Source organism: Carettochelys insculpta, chromosome 3, assembly GCF_033958435.1.
Source record: "Carettochelys insculpta isolate YL-2023 chromosome 3, ASM3395843v1, whole genome shotgun sequence".
In the NCBI taxonomy this organism is placed as follows: Eukaryota; Metazoa; Chordata; order Testudines; family Carettochelyidae; genus Carettochelys; species Carettochelys insculpta.
The window spans coordinates 63574006-63590142 of record NC_134139.1 but is presented as its reverse complement, the minus strand read 5'-3'; the positions used below and the strand labels follow the sequence as shown (position 1 = coordinate 63590142).

The following is a 16137-nucleotide window of genomic DNA, read 5'->3' as shown; positions in this document are numbered from 1 at the left end:
ATCATTCCCCTGGAATTTTATATTTATTTTCCATTTCAAGTTGGAAAAATGGAAAAAACGGAAACAAATTGTGGGATAGAATCTATGAGGCTGTGTCTACACTAACAATTTCTTTCGGAAAGTCTGGCCCTTTTCTGCAAAAAAAGGCAGAAATTCTACACACAACATGCGCTCTTCCAATCCGAAATCAAACAAATGCAGCTCTTCTTCCAGAAGCCCTTGTCTGCTCCCAGATCAGGAGAAGCGTTTTTTTCAAAAGCTGCTTTTGAAAAAAAGCATGGGTAGACACTCCGTGGGCCCTTTTTTTCCCCCAAAAGAACAGTCCTCATTGTGTCGGATTTTCCAATCTCTGGCCCATTCTTTTGAAAGACCAGAATGCTCTCTTTTGAAAGATGTGGATGCTCTCTATTGAAAGATGTGGATCAATCTTCTGATCCCCTTTTTTGTGTGTGGACACGCTCTTTTGAAAGAAGTTTTTTCGGAAGAGATCTTCCGGAAGAACTTCTTTCGAAGGATCACTGTAGTGTAGATGTAGCCTCTGTGGAGAATGTGGAAATGGGTTTAGCTGTAAATTCAGTGAAAAAATTCAAAGGATTATCAGGCAAAATTAAAAAAAACGGGGAAAGAATATGAGCTGATTATTTAGTTCATTAATGGTAACTGTGTATATAGGGTGTGTTATCGCGTACATGCCATCTACAAAAATCCATAACAAACTTAAGTAACCATAAAACAAAAAACCAAAAATGCCAGCGAGTCATGTGTATAATCCCACAAGCTGCTCTGCGTGGCCTGACCCCTATGCAAGTTCAGAGCTCCACTGATGTCAACGGAGCCCCTGGGGCTTGCCTAGATGAAAGAAAGTGCTGTATCAGGGCCTTAGTTTACATGCTTTTTGTCTGTCAAGCAACAGCTTTCTACATTTTATGAACCTTAACAACAAGAAATGCAGATCGATAATGAATAACCTAAAATTGCTGCTACCACTATCATTACTATAAAAATTCTTCTCCAAACTTTGTGCATGTTAGCCATTAGCCAAATTCTGTAACACAGTTAATGGGTCAATTTTCTTCTGGATTTGCAGGCGTGATGGTACATAAATCTTCAACATATTAACAGAGCAAGTCCTAAGTCTATACTGGAACCTAGTGAATACATGGAATGACCAGAATTCACATGGGGAATTTTTTAGCAGTATATGCCATGGTCATTTACAGTAAAAAAGAAAGAAAAAGAATATTCATCTCTAGAGATTCTTTACCCCACGGACCCAGCACTGCACTTGGAAATTACTGGCCCCTAATACAGTTCTTATAAGCAAAGATGAAACTTGAACAACTAAAAGGGAACTACCCTGACACGTTTAGTATCAAATCCTGTTTTAGGGCCTTCTGCTCTTAAAGGTAAAGCATCTAATTAATGAAATGGACACAAGAGAAAGTGAGGAAACTGCCTGCCGTCCTCTGTCACCTTGTGTCCCCCACCCACAAGTGGAAAGAGAATAATTGCTCATTTGACCGTAAGCAACTAAACAGAGTTTGAAAAATTCACAAAATTCTTGTGACATTTTTTTGGTTTGTTTGCTGGCTTCTGCTTTGCCTGCAAAAGCTTTTCTGATTGACCAAGGAGTGTAACTTATTCCACCATGGTTCAAATGATAAAACGTTTTAACAAAGAGAATTCCCACTCTCTTCTGTCTTCTCATTAGAAAGACTAAACTGATTTAGTTTATCAAGAGGCACTACCTCTCTACATTCCTCATCCCCAGTCCTGGTTCCGCCATCAAATGAGCCTGGGCTGGAGACAACAAGAAGAACTATGGTTTGTGGGTCACATTTATGTGTTCTTGCTGTTTAAAAAATATTGCAGGCCCTATGTCAAATACATTTATGGAGCATCACAAAATGGCAGTATTGTTCCCTAGGGCTGGCCCAGGGCAGCAGGGGCCATCCTGTCTGACCAGCAGCTGATACCCTTGGCCAGGTTGGGACGACAGGGGCCAAACTGCTCAGACAGCAGCTGCTCTGCAGCTCACTGGGGCTGTTGGGATCATGCTTTGCTTGCTGCCCCCGTGTGGTCATTCTGGAGTATAACTGTCCCTGCTACCAGACCCCTCTCTTTCTGTCTGATGAGAAACAATTGTATTTCATGTGCATCCCATTGGCCTGGTACAACCAAGCCTTGATATTGTTTTAAGTTATGATAAGAGGAAGCTGCATACCAAATTTGGTGGTCCTAGTGCTTACCATTTAGGAGCAGTTCTCGAACAGGCAGATGGACAGACACAGACAGACAGATGCACAAACTCTCTCAAATTTATAGTAGATTAGGAAACCCAGGAACTTTGCTGATCCCAAGAAAGTCTACTAAGTCTCCAGCTTTAGAACTTCTGGACTGGGATGTCCATTTCAAGAATCAACTGTTCTGAATATGAATATAAACATTTACAATGACAAAACCAAAACAGCATTAGATCAGTGTGACATACAGGAAAATAAGGGAGTTCACTCACAGAGAAAGACACCTGAGAGGTCTGTATTGAACAGATCTAATCCCGATGGAAACATCCTGGAAAATTTAAGAGGGGTGAGTTCAAGAAATTCTATAGAAATATAATAAATCTATATAATTTAATAGATGAGATTCCTTCCATACAAGGTTATAAGTTACCTACAATATATAGACCTCTATACCAGGGCTGACATTCTCTAATACATCCTATAAGATAGTTTAAAAATTCTATAGAGGATAAATATTTTCTATGAAATGCTGTAAGTCCTTTCCATAAAGAACCACCTGGGAAAAAACAAATGAGTATCAGGCTCATTTCTGGGTAATCAAAGGACTAAGTTTTACTATGGCTTTTCTAATAAGCAGTACTCTCTCCATGTTACTTTGTAACTATTCTTGAGTTAAATATTATCCAGCTTGGAGTTCATTAGCAGGAACCCTGAGACACATCTGAGGTATTCACAGATCTGAAGTGAATGTAATATCTACATTTTTGCACAATATTAAACCCTAAATTCTCTCTCTCTCTCTCTCACACACACACACTTTAATTTGTGTGTACGGATTTTCCAGATCTTTGTAAAACATTCCTCCTGTAGCTGCAGGACAGTAACACCGGGCATACATACAGTAATCTGCTAACCTTTCTTCAAGGGAATAAGTCTGTGTAACAGTAAATCAAACCCACCAGTTCTCCTGCTCACCAGACATGTTTCCTTCCTGTGACAGGAATGATACCACTACACTGATGGGAAGGAGTGAGAAGGGTTTTTTTTTTTTTAGGTTTGCTTTATTCATCACTTTCACAGAGGCACTTAGGAAGAAATTCTAGACTGATTCACAAACGGAAACCCCAAGTGTGGTGCACTGGAGCTTTTGCCTCTTTGGACAGGAAGCACTGTGCTTTCATGGGCGAAAGGTTATACCACTTGTTAAAATGTCTGTGCCAAGTGGAGGTGTAAGTTCTTAGATTCTTCCTTCAAAACCAAAGTGACACATGCCAACTGCATACATTTACCTGCTTTCACAGCATACAACCTACTTTGCATGGTGTCCTTCAGAAGAGCCATTTTCCATAATTATTGGCAAAGTAATAAAGTTCCAGCGGTAAATAGGAACAAACAGTAATTAAGAGGTATAGGCAAAGGCAAACTATGACATCTGAAATTAGATGGAGAGATACAGGCAGGCTTTTTAGATGACAGCAGCTGCAGAGGAAACCACTTTTCCACCAGCAGGCACGCTAGAAGGGGAGTAGGAAACAGACCTGTGCTAGTCTCGAGAAAGCCAAGAAGGGAGCTGGGGTGTGGGAGATACAGAGAGCGACAGTACATGTTAGTCAGCGGGACAGGCTGCAGCAAGTCCACAGAAGGTTCATAAAGAGAGGGCAGTTCTGAACTGGATGCTGAAATGATTATGCAACCAGTGCAGAAGGAGAGTCGTTATTTTTTGTACGTGTGTACAGGGTGGAAACAGGATTCTGCACATGCAGGAGTCTGGACAGGGAGAGATTTTAGGAGCCATTGAGAAGGGAGTTGCAATAGAAGAGATGCAATAGAAAATGATAGAGAAGATGATGGCGTGAAGATTTCAGCACAAGGGACATCAAGAGTGTGTACAGGCAAAGCTGCAGAGGTATAAGAGGCAGATTTGCTGAAAGAGGAGAGGTGAAAGTGGAAGCAAGGTTTGGCATCAAAGATAACACAAAGGTAACTCTGAACTCAATAGCGGTTTGAGTGAAGGAGAAAGATAAAAGAACTCGAGATAGATTGAAGGATGCGCTTCTTTCCAAGAAGCCCTGCAGTCTGTGAAACCTTTATTTGAAAAAAGTCCAAATGGAGCTTCAGGTCAGCCAGTCAAGGCAGGACAGGGATGGGCACAAATGAGTCATTAGAAGGTACAAAACTAGGATATTGTTTTGTACATCAAAGTATCATCAGCTGGGCTCCATGATTCCAAGACTCAAGAGCTACAGAATCCATCCTTCCCATCCAGTCCAAAAAAAACTGTGCTTCAGAGTCAGAGTTTTAATTTTCTTGGGGCTCCTGGTTATTAAGGTACGTTTCAAAATATGAAATGAGAGTAAACTGATATAGCCATGTCCTCCTGACCATAGGTGATCCATCTTTTTCTTACTGTTCATGACAATTTTATACTTCACTAGGCTCAAGGGTTTTCCTTTTTTTTCAAATAGTGGAGCTGTTTAGGTCAGAGAAATCACAGTGAGGGGAACAGAGTATAGCTCCCCTGTGACCTACAAAAATGTATACTCACTAGGACGTCAAACATTGCAAGCAGTGATGCATTTTCTCCACCCCTAATCCGTCCATATGAGTAAGTCTGACCCTTTTCAACTCTGCATAGCGAGAAGTACTATGCAATTTTACAAAGCTACAGAAACAACTGATGGACAGGAGAAGGTGGTGCAGGGGAAGGTGGTGCTCAGATATCACAGCAATAGGTGAGATTCAAGCATGTAGCTAATTTGATCACAGGCCACTGAGGGTAGGTCGACACAGCAGTCACACTCTTGTGGGTGGCCAAGTAAGCTGACTCCAAGAAGGCTGTGGGATTTCCATCTCTGGAGTTTTTAAAGAACAGGTTGGACAAACCCCTGTCAGGGACAGTCTAACATACTTGGCCATGCCTGAGCATATGTGGTACTGTAGATGACTTGCTGAGGCTGCTTCCAGGCCTACATTTTAGGAGTCTATTATGCTATTTCTGGATTCCATAGTAATACAAATGCCAAAGGAAGCCTAAAATATTCATTTGTAATGCCCTTCATAAACATCTCCGCTTTTTGACAGTGGGGCAAATAGAAACAATGAAACAGCTATTACGACGTCATTGTTATTCAAATGAGCAGAAACAATACAATAAATGATGCCTTGATCTATTTTGGTCTGCGTGGGTGAGCTAGCTCCATGGCCTCTTTCACTTGGCTTTTAAAATCAGAGTTCCTGCTCATTAGTACCTGGAAGTTTGCTGAACACAAGCTAGTGTATTTGGGGAGGGGATATCTGGGGGGTGTTGGAGAAGGGTTTGTGTGCTGGGGGTTACCTGTGGCCTCACTGTCGGGATGGGATGCAGTTTCTCTTTCCCTATCACAGTGGCAGGGGCAGCTTTCGTGGGCTCAGGATGCTGCACCAGCCTGTCAGTCAGTGCCTCCTTGTGAGCCTCTCCCTCTCTCCAGGGCAGGTAACAGCAGCCTGGCCCCGTCACTCCTCCCAGACGGGCTCGGCGGCCTTGTGGTGGGCGGAGGTGGCCTGGCTGTGAGGAGTTTGGTGGCTTCACTTACCTGGCAGGCTAGGTCAGAGCAGGCAGGATCTTGCATCTGCGGACACAGGAGAGGGACCGCTTGGGGCATGGAGATGGTTATCTCTGAGCTACAACCTCTGCTCCACAACAAAAAATCCTGGACATTGCCTGTTATTTGAAAAATCTGCCCAGAGGACAGGCTACCAAAAGGCTTCAGCTCTAGGAGGCCTTACTCCTCAGCAGCTAAGGCCCTCCCAAGCAGTGCCCTGTCCTAGATGCCTGTAATTCTGGTCAGAAGGTACCAGGGATCCCCTGCTGGAAGGAGACTCACACTGCAGTCAGATGGCTGCGTGGGGACTGAAAAGTCAGGCACGTCTCTTGCATCCTGCAGCTTAGCTTTTATCTATCAACAGTACCACCAACTTCCCTGAGAGATAAGAGGCAGCACAGCAGTGATTTGAACTGCGGTCTCCTACACCCTGGAGAGTGCTCTAACCACTGGGCTACTCGGCAAAAAGGAGGCCACAGCCACCCATCTCTCCGGCACCTTTTGTGCCGTTTTAGGCACAAAACGCTCAGGCCCCAAAGGCAATATGGCCAGGGGGTGCCTAGCTGATAAATCCCACTGGGGCTTAGCTGAAGGTTAAGCACTGAGCTCTAGATGGGGTTAATATTGAAGCATCTGTGTCCCCAGCTGGCAAAATGTAGGCACCTTGAAGCTTTTCCGATTGCTAGTAGCACCAAATGCTGGGCTCAGACACAACTCATAAATTACAAAACATACTCACAAACCACAAAGCAATAACAACCAAAGGGAATTCCCCTTTGTATACTTCTACTAGACACAATGGCTTTGCTCCTCAGATGAATCCAGACTCCAAACTCCTTGTTCTGCATTGACTCCATGGAAAGTGGGTACACTTCATGCAAGAATGGGAATAAAACTCTTTGAGGATTGAGGGTTGGAGGACTGGTGCTTGGGGAACTGAAGATGATCTACATTCAGCTGTTACACAAGCTTCAGAAGAGAAGCCAGTAAAACTTTCCAAACATGCTGCAAAGCTGGTGATAAGCCAACAATAAGAAAGCAGGGAGATTAGCCTTAGACTTTGGATTTGACAAACGAGCAAATGTAAAGGTGTTTGAAAGGTCTGGGATATCCAAGAAGGTGGGGACACCATAAAGATAAAGAGAGCACATCGATTTTATTAGCCAATCCCAAATGTAAACAAAAACTGAGCAGCCAGGATATTTTCTGTATGAAATATGGATGACAACCTAACAACTCAGAAATAATAACCAGCAGAGTGGGGGTAAAATCATATCCTAGCCCAGGCTGCTATTTTTCTCCCGACTTTCCATCCTGTAAAAGCAGATTGTACCATATTTTGCCATTTACGAATATGAAACAGGATATTACAGAGTCTAGAAAATAAAGTGTAGCTCAGTCTTGCTTTCTCCACATTGACCTTTTTCGTTATATTAAGAGGATTTAGAGATGCAAAGGCCCATTAGATCAATTCCATCCCTCTGCAAAAGGAGGAATACACCTGCATTCTGGTGAGAAAAAGAAGCTAGCTTCTACCAATTATGTGCAATAATAACCAACATTTAAAGGCAATAAGGAGGAACTCTCATCTTGGCAGACAACTGGTAAGGGTATCAGGCCTGGGTATGGTCACAAAGTTCATGGAGCAGTGCAATAAAGGGCAGATCTTTTCATGGTCCTTCAACACCTCGCTCAAGTGTTTCATCTCATCTGTTAGCTTCCCAATCTCTCTTTTCAAGGAGGTATTTTCTTGTTCAAGGCACTCATATTCCTGGAATGAGAAAAGGAAGCCCACTGCTAGTAAAAACATACCTTTCAGTGCCGTCACCTGTTTTAATCAACTGACAGCAACATAAATTGTTGTTTCTGCTTATATAATAGTTTTCATCTAACATAAGAAACAAAATACTGAACTAGCCTAAAATACAGATGCTCCTTACAATACAACTGTTACTATCCAAGTTCTTACTGAGGCTACATCTACTCTATCCAGCAGAAATTTGACTTAAGCTAAGCAGCTCCAGCTATGTGAATAACATAGCCAAAGTCAATATTACCCCAGGATCAACACTGTGAAAAGCTGAGAGGAAAATCTCTCCCTTCCACTTCCCTTTCTCTTCTTGTCTGGAAAAGAGTAATGGGGTTCGATGGGAGACCGAGTGATCTGTGGTCAATTTGGCAGGTCTTCAATACACCCACTAAATTGACCTATGGTGGCTCGATCTCAGAACATCAATCTGGGCTGCTCTGTAGTTATGGACTGAGGGTAATATAGACAAGGAAAGGTAATATATTCCCCCAAAAGATTGGGGTGGTCATGCCAATCACACTCCACCCAGCTGGAAAGGCTGGGGCTCTGGCTGTAGTGTGGCAGCCTTGCCAGCCAGCTGCTCAGCACTGCCGGGCGAGGTGGAAGGGATATAATAGCCTTGGGGAGAGAAGCAGGACCAGAACTACAGCTAATGGCCACAATGGGGGCTGGTCTCTGGTGGGCACAGAAGGGGTGGGACTGGGGCTTGCCTCCCCAAGACTGGCCTTCACCCACTATCCATGGCCATAGTGTAGATGTAGCTTGGGCTACAGTCATTTGCACAGATACTTGGTATGTCCACAAAACATATAGCTCCTTACAGGAAAAGATGGTAAAGGTAGCCTAACCCAAACCCTAATCCTAAACTTTGCATTCTCCTACTCCTGGGCTAATCTATGCTGTTCTGGTTTCCCCATCACAAATTGTTGCAGCATAAGGGTGCTCGAGGTTATATTTGCTGGCAGTGGCCTAAATGGGTCAGTCTAGCAACCAGGGTTTCATGAGTGTAGGGTGTGAATAGAACACCCAGCTTCTTTCCCCAACCATGAGCTCTGCTCTGGTTGTAGGGATGGAGATCTTTCCACACAGGGTATGTCCTCTGTGGTGTGGAACACCTACACCGCCCCATCCCAAGATTTTTCCACCCAGAATACATCCTCTGCAGGCTCCAAAAGGTAGTTTTCTATTGCTTAAAAAACAAAAAGTACCCCAGGCAGGCTGGGCAGAGTTCTGCTATGCTTTGGGAAACATGAGTAGTTGGGCAACTAACTAAGTGCTCTAAAGCTGTACCTGAATTTTTTCCCCTTTCAGGTTATCTGATGACTTTTGTGGCTGAGAAGCCCAGGTTGGCCACATTGTGTCATGGAAGCTACAGAGCCCAAAGTCTGGCTCTGCTAGCAGCTATCTCAGCTTTACAGTTGAATTTATGTTTCAGAATGAAACTTAGCGCTGTTTTCCCTGTAGACTATCGGCTATATAAATTATTGTTTATAAAATTGAAAAAGATCTGTGAACTCCTCATTTCCTGCTATCCTGTGCTGCTCATCTGGGACTTGAGTAACTTGCTAGAGATCCTGAAATAAAAATTGAACTGGTATATATACTGGAGGCATTATTATTATGATTTATATTAGTGTAGGGCCTAGGAGCCCCATTCATTGACCAGGACCCCTACTGTGTTAGGTGCTGTACAGATCCAGAACAATAACACGGACTCTGCCCCAAAGAGCTTACAGTCTAGATAAAAGTCAAGGGACAACAGATGGCTGTAGACAGATGACGGAACACAAAGAAACACCGAGATTATATTGATCAGCGTGATAGGTGGTGCGGGACCAGTGTTTCATAGCAACTTTATCAGTTATTCTTTGGTTTTCACTTTCAGTCGAAAGGGGTTAGCAAACACTTCCACAGAACTTCGTATCTAGATCAAAAGAGGCTACCCAACCACCATGCCCAGTGTGCTTATAGTGCCACAAGATTTTCCTTCATATTTTCTACTTGAAAAATGCAAATGTCTCACAATAGAGCAACTGGTTCCCTCTGAAGTTATCTGTATTATCCCCCTCTTTAAAATGTGTTTGAATTTAATGCTCACAAGAATACTAAGAAGAATTAAATACGCAGGCTGGTTTGATGTGGATTTGCCCCCACCCTTCTGATCCTTCTCCTTATTATTCCACTCCTGCTTCTTACTTGAACAAAGACTGGCTATGGGAATAAATTAATCACATTGAATCATGGAGCCTAGGTATGATGTCCCAATACAAATATTTCTTGCACTTCACAGTGCTTTGCAAGGACAAAAGACATCATGCAAAACTGTCTACTGTGAATAAATCATATTTTCATAATGGAGAAGACAGATAATTCTGTGCTGCAGTGAGCCTTGAGAGCCATATCACTTACATAAAAGCATTAGAAGCAGCAGCAGTAAATATTTATACCACAGTCCCAGCTGAGGTGTAAGCCCCAATGTGCTGGCTGCTCTACAAACAGAAAAGAGACAGTCCCTGCAGTTAGACTTACAACTGAACACACAGTCAGACTGCCATATTACATTAGTGAGTATGAGGCTGTGTAAACAGGATTTCAAAAAGGATCAGGCACTTATACGCAGAACTATGTATGGTGTCTAAACCCTCATACTTCAGTGGCTGATTGGAGTTAGCAGAAGCTTCCATTACGGGAAGCTTATTCCTTAATTGTTCAATATAGCCAAGTTACAGATGCTTCAATGAAGGCAAAACACCAGCATGGTCCAGTAAGAGTAATTCACACATTTTTACACCAAACCTACACTTCGCCATGCTGGAGTAGTATGAAAACCACCCAAATCTGTTTAAGAAATGCATGTTAGTATTAAATTCTAGATACAGTGCTCAAAAAGCAACTGATATGTAAGAAGTACCCATTCACCTCATGGAGTTTGTCTGCTTTCTGCGTTTGTTTCTTTCGGCTTCTCTGGGCAGCGACTCTGTTTTTTTCTCTCCGCCTTATCTTCCTATCATCCTCTTCGGGACTCTGAGAAATCAAACACACCTCACTGATTTTTTTTAAAAAAGTGCACTGAGATTCAAAAAGCAAGGAAATAAATTATATTGAAAATAAGCAATCTATCTGCCCTGTTTCAGAATATTTCATTCTTACATAATCCTCTCCATCCACAGCTCTTAAAGCACTTTGCAAAGGTCACTAAGGAGCATTTCTATTACACAAAGAAGGAAACTGAGGCACGGTGAAATTTGTGGCTCTATTTTCAACAGTGCTGAGCATTTGCCATTCCTAATGACACCAAAGGAAGCTGGAGTTGTTGAACAAATCAGTGGCACAACCAGGACTAAAAAAAAGAGAGGCCTGATATTCTCCAGAACCCTGCATCCAGGGGCTGGAACGAGAGATACTTATAAGGTGCAGCAGTGCCTGTGGCTTGTATTAGTAAAAACTACTAAATAGATGATTTCCACTTCCAGTGTTCCCATTATAAAAAATTGCTCCAGCACCCCACCTGTATCTTGTAGCCACTTACACCTGGATATGAAAAGTAGATGTAAAACTCTGCCAATCAAAATAATAGTGTCCTACATTCACTTAGTCCAGTAGACCATGTGGTCTTTGAGAAGCAGCCTTGTTGATTATATAAAAAGTACATAGTTCACCTGTCACAGTACCTTTGGAATGTACACAATCACAGATTTTTGGCCTTTCAGAGAGAGAGATCTCCCATATAAGATACCTGACTATTTTGGATTCAGGCTTTCCTGTATTGTTCACACACAAAATCCACTCACAAACTAGAAATTCGCTTTCTGTTTTCATTTTGGAGTCTTGAGGATGGCTTCTGGAGGCTTTCCATTATAAATCCAATAATTAACCTTCCCTCTTATAATTCTCTGTGTGGTCTGAAATTTTATCCACTTCCTGTCAGGCTGCAGCAGAATTTTACAAATATTAAAGGAATGGGGCAAATAAGCTCGCCTGCTAGCTAACAATGCCCAGCGACGATTGTCTGTGGATTTCAGTCAAATTTGACTTAGAAATCAGTAAGATTTTTATAGCCCAGAGAAAGAACAATCATCTGCAATGTCTGCAGAAGCGAGAGCTGGGACTGGGAAGCAGTGGAGGACTTCCCTAACCATGCTGCAAGTATTTCCCTACAGCTTTGTAATATGACATAATCAATTGCCTTTCATGTTGGTTTGAAAGAAGACACAGAGTTCATCCCAGCATGTGAACCACAGTTGGTGGTGGCTGCTGTTGCTCCTAGCAATGTTTACTCCAAAAGCACATCAAGTTAACCACGGTTTCCTCTCTTACTAGGAAGATTTATACAACAGAGCAGAAAGTATTTAAACCTGCTCACCCCGGCTCAAAGACGCCGTTCTTGTAAAAGCTGTCATGCAACACTCGCCAGGCTGCTGAAGTCCGTGAATGGAACTCAGCTCTGAGGTAACTCTGTTGAAATCAGTATAGTCACACCAGCGATGAATTCCACCCCATGTGTCAGTCAGACAGACTCTGGAGACACATGGTTTCATGGAACAAAGAGCTAGAAGGAGCAGGAGCGTCCATGGGAATTAAAGATCTGTGGAAAGGGGGCACCTTGTTCCGTTCCGGTCTGGTTTGCATCTTGCTAGGGGGTTAGACATTACACCCAGTGGCACTGGTACAATTTTTAGGGTGGAAGTGCTAGCTGTACTCCTCTTCCCTACCTTGCCCCATACATGCCCCTCACTGCCTCAGGCTGTGGCCACAGCTGGGCTGGCTGCAGAGCCCCAGGTGCGGGACTGACAGTTGCGGTCCTGGGACCTATAGCTGAGCCACCAGGACCCTTGGTGGCGGAGGAGCACATGACAACCAGGACCGTGGGGCCAACTGTGGAACCTGTGGGACCAGCAGTCAAGAATCCCTGGAGCTTGGCAGGACCCAGGTGGGAGCAGGGCCCACAGACATGGGCTGGTGACTTGACCCCAGCCCAGGGCACACTCCGCTACTTCCCATGCCTATGGTTAGAGATGAGGCACATCCGGGCAGGACTTAGCATCTCAAGACAAGGTCAGAACAACCAACAACACTATCAACAGTGTGCTGCTCTTCCTCTTGGGCAGCACGGAAGTAGCCAGTTCTCTCCTGATGAGGGTTGCCATTTCTCCAGTATTGTCCTGGAGTCACTGACTGTGAAAGATTTATCTTTAATTAAAAGTTAAGTCATGTGATGAAATCTCCAGGAATACAGTCAGTCAAAATTGGCAACCCTGTTTCTGATCATCCTTGCCTCCTACCCACACATCCTGCAAATCTGCCGTACCAAGAGACAGGCAAAATCCTTCATGGCTTGCACCTCCACCTTACTTTGGTCATCGTGTTACAGGGAACAGCACTGTCTGGTTGGGACCCAGCTCCATCTACACCATAGACCAGGGACATGGTCATGTAAAAAGTGATTCCCATGCGGGCCCTCTGATCCACAGCCTCAGGAATACGGAGAACAAAACACTAGGATCAGGAGGAGACCATTTCTTCCTGTGAGGTGATTTGCAGGCAGTGGGGGAGTAACATAAGGGTGACAGGGGCAGCTGCCCTTGGGGCCCCTAAGTCTCTATAACTCTGTTTGGTTTAAACAATTCGCTTTGGCAGAACAAAGGAAATATGCCCTGTTCCTTGAAAAGGAATGCGAGTGTAATTTCATTGTGCATCATGAGTGATAATAAGCAGGAACAGATTTTAAAGCATAAATAATGACCTTACAATAAGAATTCACTAGACGGTGGGAGGTTGGGGGCTGGTGACTGCGTTGTCCCAGGGCCCCACCTGTTCTTATCCGCCCCTGTTTGTCGGGAGGCCATAAAGGATTAGCAGCAGTTGTTCAAATGGGGATGGGGGTGGGGGTGGGGGTGGGGGTGGGAGAAAAGCAGGCGCGCTGCCAAGGCGCTTGCGAGAGGAGCGAGGGGCACCCACTAGCGAGGACAGTGGGGTGGGAGCAGGGAAAGGCTGTTCGTGAGGCCCCTGCCGCTCCCCAGCCTGTCCTCGCCTCTGTCCCGCCCAGCTGTGCCCCCGGGAGCCGGCTCCCGCTGCCCTGCACCCCGCACTGCCCTTCCCTTCCCTTCCCCGGCCGGTACCTGCGGCTGCTGGTTCCCGTCGGAAGAGGAGTTTCTCTGCAGGACGCTGCCCGAGGCCGGGACCCCGTGCGACATCCCGCGAGGTGCTGAGCGGCCGGGGCCCCGGCGGGAGCCCAAAGAGCAGCCGCGCTCGCCGCACCCCGGCCCCTGCCAGCGCACTCCTGTCCCCAGCCTCGCTACGGGGAAACTCCGGCCCAGGGCATCCCGGCAGCCTGCACCTGCCTGCGGCGGCTCGCGCGCTCTGTGCTTCCCCGGCCCCCGGGGAGGAGCCGCCTCCTCTGCCGGGATCCGGACGCTGCCGCAGCCTCCGGGAGGCCGAGCCTGGGAGTCCCGCACGCGCGCCCCGCGGCCGCCGCTCGCCTGCCTGTCAATTTCATGGAAGTCACGTGGCGCCCTTTGAAACTTCGGAGGGAACTAGCTGCAAACCGCAGGGGCTACGCTGCTGGAGGCTGCGGGGGAAGCGAGAGGGGCTGCGGCGGCCAGGCCGGCGGGGGGCGCTCTCCCCTCTCCCGCCTTCCCGCCCGCCGCGAGGCTCGAGCTAGCCCGGCCCCGGCGCTGGGGGCCAGCGGGGAGCGGGAGAGGCGAGCTCCGGCCGGCCTCGGAATGCGGCTCCTGGGCCAGGGGAGCCGGACTCCCCCCAGCGCTGTCGGCGGGGTGGGGAGCGAGGGTGTCGTTCAGCTCCTTGGAGAGCAGCTCCCGCTCGGAGGGGGCAGGGAGTCGGGGCCCTCCGGTCCGGAGCTGGGGCTTAGCCCCATCGGTGCGACGTTTCAAGGGCTGGGAGGGGGCTTCAGTGCCTTACTCCCCCCTCGCGCGCTGGAGTACGGGGACCGCGAAACCAGCCGGAGCTGCAGGCCCGAGGGGGCTGCCCCGCCGCTGTGAGAGCAGCACGCAGGCTCGGCGGCCAGGTTGAGGTTGGGAGTTTAATGTGTAACTTTCCAATCACTGCACACCACGGGCTGAGGAGCGGCGTTAGGGCTGCGGCCGGGGCGGGGAACCCGCAGCAAAATCACTCGGGGGCCATATGCAAGTGAGAGGCCAAAAGCCAACGCTGCCCCGAGTGGCCCTGGCTGGGACTCCCCGCCCCTCGCGCTGCAGTACCGCGGCCCGGGGTGGAAACTGGGGTCAGGGCTCCCCCCAGGCTACATGAGGGCCTGGAGTGCCACAGAAATGGGGGTGGGCGGGCTGAGTGGGCGGGAGATACAGGAGTGGGCTGGGGTGGGGGTTCAGGGTCTGGAAGGGGGGGAGGGTGCGGGAGTAGGCTAAGGGTGGTCAGTCTGGGTGGGAGGGAGGTGCAGGAGTGGCTGGGGGATCTGGGTGGGAGGCAAAGCATGTAAGTGGGTTGGGGTAGTAGTGGGAGTTCAGAAGCAGGCTGGAGATGAGGGGTTGGAGCTGGAGGGAGAGGCTGAAGGTGGGGGTTCTGGCTGGGGTGACAGGAAGTGGGTGGGGAGGTCTGAGCAGGAGGAGATGGTGGGAGTTGGGGTGGTTACCTCTGTGCACCCCTCCAGGGAGCTTTTTCTCTGACCAATGCCAGGCACTGCCCCCCCCATTGGCCAGAATTCTTGCCAATCATATTGGCCGGGGGCATCTTCTCTGTAGCTTCCTGGCTTCCCCACCACCAGCCTAAGCCATGATCTGATTCCAGCCCCAGCTTGCCTGATGGCCTGTGAGACCTGGGGCTCCACACCTTCCATCTGCTCTGGGCAGATACTGAGGAGGAGATTCCCCAAGACTCAGGATCCACATCCAGGCAAGCTGTGGTACAGATCTGGACTGCAGGCCATGGGTTCCCCACCTCTGCGCTATAGCTTATTGCAAGATTCTATAAGCACTAACAAACCCCCCCTCCCCCCCAGCAGTCTGCTTTCTCTCCACTTTTCCCTCCCACGGACAGGCTGTAACAAGCCCGTTCCCTTTGAATGAGGCCTTGAAATGTGTTAAATGCTTATGCTGAACACTCGGTTCAAAGCTGGTACTTAACTGTGACATTTTGGGTATGTCTACACTGTGCGATGGTTTGCGAGGAGGCTGTGTTCACACAGCCTTGCTGCTAAAGGGCAGTGCATGTAAATGCTGTTTGTGGGCACTTCTGCCAATGACATGCTTCTAACTTCCATGAGTGGGTTTCACTTTGTCAGCAGCAAAGTATTCTTGCTGACAAAGCAGTGTTCCCATTTATGCTTACCTTAGCCAAACTCTTGTCATTTTGGGGGTAGGGGTTAAGCACTCCTGCATGGCAAGAGTTTTGTTGATCAATTGCCAGTATAGACATAACTGAAACACTGTCTACATTGGCAACAGAGCTACAAAACTTCTCTCAGAGGTGCCATCCTCCTCCCCCCCCCCCCCAAAAGTTTTGCCACAGCAATGCCAGTGTAAACAGCACA

The 16137-nt window shown here is 46.9% G+C and overlaps 1 protein-coding gene across 1 annotated transcript; it reads right to left on the bottom strand.

Annotated features, from left to right (window-relative positions):
* Positions 1–6981: 6981 nt before the first annotated feature.
* BATF3 (basic leucine zipper ATF-like transcription factor 3) lies at positions 6982–14114 on the bottom strand. The gene is made up of 3 exons (XM_074988617.1): positions 13754–14114; positions 10554–10658; positions 6982–7595 (listed from the first exon to the last, which is right to left on the bottom strand). Exons 1-3 carry the CDS (start codon positions 13826–13828, stop codon positions 7410–7412), a joined length of 366 nt encoding a protein of 121 aa, XP_074844718.1. The 5' UTR covers positions 13829–14114; the 3' UTR covers positions 6982–7409.
* Positions 14115–16137: the final 2023 nt, after the last annotated feature.

What these genes read in the sequence shown, in the direction of transcription:
- BATF3 (XM_074988617.1), bottom strand. Translation starts at nt 13,828, where the DNA reads ATGTCGCACGGGGTCCCGGCCTCGGGCAGCGTCCTGCAGAGAAACTCC. An exon ending in ACGGGAACCAGCAGCCGCAG is followed by an intron (nt 10,659 to 13,753) that starts GTACCGGCCGGG and finishes TTGATTTCTCAG; the next exon opens with AGTCCCGAAGAGGATGATAG. An exon ending in AAGCAGACAAACTCCATGAG is followed by an intron (nt 7,596 to 10,553) that starts GTGAATGGGTAC and finishes TTCTCATTCCAG; the next exon opens with GAATATGAGTGCCTTGAACA.